Source organism: Talpa occidentalis, unplaced genomic scaffold, assembly GCF_014898055.3.
Source record: "Talpa occidentalis isolate TD23 unplaced genomic scaffold, MPIMG_talOcc4v2.1 talOcc4.6, whole genome shotgun sequence".
NCBI classification, from domain to species: Eukaryota; Metazoa; Chordata; class Mammalia; order Eulipotyphla; family Talpidae; genus Talpa; species Talpa occidentalis.
The window spans coordinates 39,152,886-39,159,931 of NW_023604972.1; the positions used below are offsets into that span (position 1 = coordinate 39,152,886).

Sequence of the window (7,046 nt, forward strand, 5' to 3'; positions counted from 1 at the left end):
GCAAACAAATGCATCAAAAGATAATCTCTATCAGGAAAAAGAAAGGGCTTACCTCTGATCATAACAGAACTGCTATATACTGTTACTTTCAATGAAGCAAAATGTAGTCTACTTATAAAGAACTGCAAATAATCTCTAGTTTACTGAAAATTGTGTTCATTAATTAGCCATTACTGGTTAGCAGGATATAAAAACAATTCACAAAGATTCTAACTAAATAATGAATAAAAATTACCCAACGCTATCTCAAGGAGCTGCCAACTGTAATCCTAATAATATAACTGAAAGGACATTAACGGCATCATAATTATACCTGAAGAGTCCAAACTTAAGGTGACTTCTGAGTGTATTTATCAGGACTCCATATGTTAAGCAAGTTAAATTCCGTCTTTCATCACCTTTTCTAGGTGTATAGCACAAAACATTGAAATCAACACACCAAGTCCCAATAAAGTGTTGAAAACTGGCTGCAACCCACATAAAAAAATAAAAAGAGGAATTCAAAATACATAATGAAACCATCTTTCCAAATTCTACCTACAATAGAATGTATTTTTATGATTATATATAGAGAAAATTTAAACACATTCTAAGACTGTACTATCTTCTGGTGTGCATGTATACACCGGTAGAGCTTTGAACCTACAACTCATTGAGCAGACACTAGACTAAATTGGAAAAAAAATTCTTTTTTTTAATGATTATTTATATTAATTTTTTATTTTTTACATCATTGTTCATTTTTAAACAACATTTCCTCCCTCCCACCCACTCAGGTGTAGTCCCCATAGAGTTGGAAAAAAATATTCTAAGGTGTGATAGTATTTTTAATTTCTCTTTCATTTTGTAAAGAATATTTTGATTTTATCAAAAAATATGGTAAAAAATGTCACACTAAATTCCACTTAACAGCTCTTCAATCACATGCTTCTTCACTGTCTCTCTCTCTCTCTCTCTCTCTCTCTATATATATATATATATACAGCAAACATGTAATATTATTAATGATTATACTGATGTAAACATTCTCTAGATGTTACTGTACAACTAAAACAAGTGAAATAGATTGTTTTTCAAAAGAAACATATTATCAGAGCATAAAGTATTCTTACCCCAATAGAACAGGTATATTTTTCAGTGGAGAACAAAATCATTCTTTGTTATATTTCCTAAACCTAAAGCAGTTGAGATTTAAATATTATTCAAGCTTTTGGACTTAGGGGGAAAAAATCACAGACATCCTTATTTTAACTTGAAAGGAACTCTGAAGATATACTTACAATATTCTGCATAGATATAATTAAAGGTCTTCTTCAAAAAGAACACTCCATTAATTGAGAACAATGAATGGGGGAAATAAGTTTCAGTTTCCATAAGTTCTTACCTGTATAAAGCATCATCAATCTCCACCGATTCTGTTGACATGATGGGTAAATTTGTATTTGTACTGAAAAATAAAACATAACTTATTAGGACAAACCTGGTTACTGGATATTCACATTTTATAATGTACTACTTAATTATACATGGGATCAAACTTACCAGTTACGAAAAGAGGTTTTATTATCTGCCACTTTTAGATTTTAAAAATAGGTCAAAATTAAATTCACTGACTCTCTACTCTGTATGTATTATAGATAGCTATTTTATTGTCAGGTGTTGTTATATCATTGTTTCATATATTCTCATATATTTTAGCAATTTTGTTGTAGTTGCCCATAAATTTTCTCTAATATAAACATTCTCCCTAGATAGTCATTCTGTCCACAGAAATCACCATATACTGTGACGATATTTAAACTTATTTCTCCAAGTTTGATTTTACACCTGACTGCCAGATTTTTACACATCTGCAAAAACAATCTCTCTCCTGTATCTAATTTGTAGCACAAACATAACAAGTGCAAAATAAAATTTCCCTTGCTTAATCTATCTTACCCAGTCTTTCCCAACTCCACTTCTGGTAGCACTATTTACTTAGTTGCTCATGCCAAAAATCTGGGAGTCTTCTTGCAAAATTCAGTCAACTAATTTTCTCCATCTGTGAGACCATCAAGATATCTCAAATCTGATCACTTCTTATAACTTCAACTAGTAAAATGTCAGGTCAAACCATCACAGTTCATCTGAAATACTTCCAAGGCTTCCTATTTCTACTCTCGCCCTTCCCCTTCAGTTTATTCTCTATTAAATAGCCTAAGTCTTTTAAAATGTAGTCAGACATAACTCCCTTAGAATTCCTAACTCCACTGAATTCCCTTTACTCTCAGAATAAAATCAAACACCTTACCATGCTTAAAAGGGTCCACATGCTGACTCCCAATTACCTCTCCAATATTAAATCCCACCTCTCTTCCTCTTGCTCACAATTTTCACACTGGTTTGCTTTTCAAAAAGATAAGTTTGCTATCATTTCAAAGTTTTTTATACTCACTCTTCTCTCTGCTTAGAATGTTCTTCCTTTGTATAACTAAGTAGCTGACTCCCATGATTTAAGTCTCTCTTAACATGTTGCTGCACAAAAAATTACCATTCCTGATCACCATCAATGGAATGGTTCCTCTATGTCAATCCCTAACTTATTAACCTGCTGTATTTTCTTCTTCAATCACTAATCATTAACTGTTTACTGTCTGCCTTCTTCTATAGAATATATGACCCATTAATTCCATTACGAATTCACTACTGTAGGGCCTCCCTGATGGCGCAAGGGTTTAAGACACAACCTATGAAGCTAACCACAGCCACTGCAGCACAAGTTCGATCCCCGGCCAGGGAGAAACCCACATGGCTCAGCAGACCTCTCCTGATTTGCCCGGTGCTCCCCTCAGCAGTGTATTTCAGACATTCCTCCTGTTCTGTTCCCCGCTCTGTCTCTGGTGAATCCTTTCATCACCCCCCCACCTCTGGCCTGTACCCCAGTTCTTGTATGCATAAATAAATAAATCCTTAAAAAAATTCACTACTGTAATGCACATATCTGGCAGTATCTGACAATTAGTAATGAAAACAATTAACACTATGGCACACATTGCCTTAAGTGTTTTAGATGGGATAACTCAGAATCCTTACAACAAACTTATGAGATAGGTAGACACTTTTAGCATCGCCACTAAACAGAGTAAAAAACGAAGGCCAAGAAAGGTTAACTTAAATAATCTGACAAGTCAGAGCAGAGTCAAGCTCTGAATCCAGGCAATCTGAGTTCTTAGCCACAATGCCATGCTGCCATTTATAGTAGGCATAAATAATACAACCAAAAATTACCTCTTGAATGAATTTAAAAAATAAAGATGGACATACTATTGAAACAAGATATACTTACAGAGATGTATGATTTACATCAGCTCATCCCATTTTTTTTTTCATATCATGGTATACAAAGAAAAATGATAAACACTGGGAAACAGATGGCTCATGGGCAGAGGGAACCAGTTTGGGGCACTTGAACTTGAGCCACTGTCACAGCCAAGATCAAAATGATCTTAACAAAAGTATAATCCATTCTAGATTCTAGGAATCTCTAATTATCATTTACATGATTTTCTAAAAGCAATGTGACAGTATGAAAATCAGTTTTGGAATTCAATTTCCTAGACATGGTAAACACTGATTGGTATCATCAAATGGTATCAGCTTTGAGTTAATTAAATGTACAATTACTAGAAAATACTCCTGACTACAGTTATGAAAGCAACTACAAAACAGCCATGTCTAAGAGATCACTTATCTAATAAACACATACCTATATCCTGTTTTGGCATTGTAACAATATGTGAAAACAAGCAAAATTTCTTAGTTTTCTTATCCCCACTACACGTTCATTTGTTATCTGTTTGCAAGGAAGGCAGCAGCCTAGGGGTAATGCCTTTTTTTAAAAAAAAAGTAATTAGAAAAGCTATATTCTAACCAACTCTATCACTAAATGACATGGCTAGCACTTACTTTTCAGAAAGTTCCACCCTACTGGAAGGTTTCAAGAATCATTTTTATAAGATCAACAAGTAAATCAATGATACTTTAAATAATGGGTGGAGCAGAATTTGCATCATATCTGCCAGTTTTGGCAAAGGCAAGCACTACCGTTGTCCCAAAAGTATCCGTTCAATCTGAAGCAGATAAAACCACCACAGGTTTATGGTACAGTATCACATTAGGTCAAATGTCATATAACTCATTAACTTTTATCTTTGGAGTATTGTATTGAGGTAGTGTGTCCTGGCAGTGTGTTCTGCTAGTATTGTATGTGACCACCTGATTGATCAATTATGAAATGACTGAAACAGGACCTACACATCCCCCCTATCCCTAATTTTGTAGGAATAGAAAAGACGTGAAGACCCTAAACACCAACTGGAAAGTAAAAATTGGTAGATAACTCATGCTTTTTTCCCCCTGGCTATGTTTTTTTAAAAAGTGTAGGCAAAACCGAGGCCTCCGGGTGTCCTGATTCCTCATTACCAAGTTCCCTCTGGTAATAGTTTTCAAAGGAGCTCAGTGGAGGATCACGCACAGTAGAGGTCCCGGCTTTCATTTTAGCAAGGAGGGGTAGGGAAGAAGGTGTCTGACCGGGTCGGGGAAGCTCACACCAGGTGTCCCAGGCCACAACTCTCCACCCGTATCTTTTGACTGGGAGGAAGGAGGACCGCAGAACCCAACCGGAACTGAGAAAGAGCTGAAAGAGGCGAGGGCGGAATTTCTCCTTAGCAGAGCCGGGGAGCCGCAGAGGCCCCGGGTCCCCCCCGCCACACCCACCCCGCACGCTCCCCGGCCTCCCGGGGCCCGCCCGGGTCAGCCCCGCGGCCTCTCGCGGGATCCCTGCCCGCCCGCTGGACAGAAGCAGAAAGCGGACGCCCCGCTCCTGCCCGCCTTCCTCGTTGCTTGGCGCCCACACTCGACTTCTCACCTGCCGGCCCCCCAGGAAGAGCAGGAGGCCTCGCCCCCGCGAGGGGCAGTCACCGAATGGGATCCCTCCATTGTAGCCGGAGACGCCGCCGCCGGCTACCGGGAGGCAGAGGAGAGGGCGGGACCGCGGGGGGGGGGGTCAAGGGGCGGTGACGTCACCGGAGGGGGCGGGCCGGAGGAGCGTGCAGCCCGCCGCGCCTTCCTGTCTGCACCGGGGCACATCCGGGTTACTGGTTAGGGTGTGGCCACGGGGCGGACTTTGTCGCAGGTGGGCAGCGTGTGCGGCGCGGCCGCCTCCCGCCTCCCGCCGACGTCGACGGGAGCAAAACGCTCCACTCTGAGTCACCTGTACCTCTACAGCCCAGCGCGAAGGAGTCAAGTGACCAGAGAAATGACGGCATTACGTGGCAAAATCCCTCAGTTTTGTAATAAAAAGAAAGGCCTTTATTTTAAAAATAAAAGAATCAATATTTGGGAAGAGTCCCAGGTTTCCAGTCTGGGATCCCATTTTAAGACGTTTTATTGTTTAAAAAATTGGGGTGTCTACTCTATGTCAGGCACTGACAGATTTCATGTGGTCACGTGCTTTTTTTAGAACTATAAATCACATCAGGTTATCTAGTTTGACCACTTTATGCACTAGAAGCAACTTCAGTGTAAGTGACTTGGTCAAGGTCACAGAGCTAATTGCTGTTATATATAACACATGTCTAAGGACGTTTCGCCTAACTCCTCCATTGATTTATTACAAAGAAAGAATTTACATTCCAGGAGGTCCATGGAGTGCCTCATCAAACAAAAGAAAAGACGAGTTTATATTGCAATTTCAGGAAATACAGAGTTTGGGGGAATTAAAATGTGAAGTAGTGTTTTGAAAGTCTCAAGAAAGCAATACTATGAGAAGAGGTTACTGTTAAGTCTAGACCATAAGGATGGACCCAGAGCACTGTTTTCGTGAAAACTTGTTATATGTACTGAAATTGTAATGACGCTAACTGATTAAGAGATGGGCACAATTGAGATAGAGCTACTTAAGTTATTGATTAAAAAGCAGTCACTTTTTAAGATGATGTTGATTATAAGACATGTCAAAGGAAGGGAAAAATAAAAACCTGGCTGGGGGCCTCCCCTGGTGGCGCAGCAGTTGAGTGCTGGGCTGCGATGTCCGCAGCCTCTGAAGCACCCGTTGGATTCCGAGCCATCATGAGGATCCCACATGGCACACAGACCTTGCCTGTCGCACCCGCTGCTCCCCTCAGCAGTGTACTTAGTCTGCCTGCTCTGCTCTCCCCTCTGGCTCTGGTGAATTCTCTCACCCTCCCGCGCTTCTGACTGTACCCAGTGCTTGTATAAATAAATAAATCTTAAAAAAAAAAAACAAAAAACCTAGCTGGGCACAAACCTTGTCTAAAATAAAATTAGTAGGTGGTACTGATAATATGCATCTGAAAAAGTGATATGTGTACTGAATTAAGTCAACTTGAGATGCTTATGGATTCCATGACCATTCCACAGATGGACAACTGCCAGGAATTCTCCAGAACCAGGCCCCATTGGCTTTAGGTCCACAGTCTCCCAACCCTTGCCCAAAGGTTTATATCCCTCCCCACTTTTACTGCTAATTGAACTGTATGCTTATATTGTTGAAATGTGAATGTCCCCAATAAATTCATATGTGATTATATGCATTTGGCTTGCATTGTGTATTAAATGTCTCTGCTGTGGTGGTATTTAGCACTTTTGAGATGTGCACTTAATATTACAAAACTGCAAAGTTAAAATAGATATGGAATGTGTCCATGAATCCCTTCTCTGAAGTTCTGCCCCTATTTGGAAGCAGAGGCTATGACTCTGTCAAAGTGACTTAAGAATTCTAGTCAAAAGAGGAATATTTCAATTTCAGTTTTAAGAATTTCCTAGACCAATTTTTTTGACAATCTATAATTTTAGAGAAAAGGATACTCTGTAATAAAAAAAAGCAGTAATAAGTGGGAGTTTTTGTGACACTATAGCATATTCTTGATAGAAATCTTTTCTGTTACCTTACAGATGGCCTTGTCTGTACCTATTACCTATATCTAAGGAATGACAAGCAGATTTTTACTTGTCTTAGGCCAAGTTGATTTTTCCTTTCTTTGGGT

The 7,046-nt window shown here is 39.4% G+C and overlaps 1 protein-coding gene across 2 annotated transcripts in view; it reads right to left on the reverse strand.

The window, feature by feature from the left end:
- Nucleotides 1–5,022, reverse strand: part of UBA6 (ubiquitin like modifier activating enzyme 6) — a 68,230-nt gene extending 63,208 nt beyond the window's left edge. The window contains exons 1-2 of one of the 2 annotated variants that reach the window (XM_037530724.2): nucleotides 4,907–5,022; nucleotides 1,385–1,447 (exon numbers count right to left, since the gene is read on the reverse strand). In XM_037530724.2, coding sequence (XP_037386621.1) covers nucleotides 1,385–1,447; nucleotides 4,907–4,977 — 134 coding nt within the window. In that variant the 5' untranslated portion in view covers nucleotides 4,978–5,022. Of the gene's footprint in view, nucleotides 1–1,384; nucleotides 1,448–4,569; nucleotides 4,726–4,906 lie in introns of those variants that run through there. The other variant, XM_054688494.1, reaches the window with a different exon arrangement.
- Nucleotides 5,023–7,046: the final 2,024 nt, after the last annotated feature.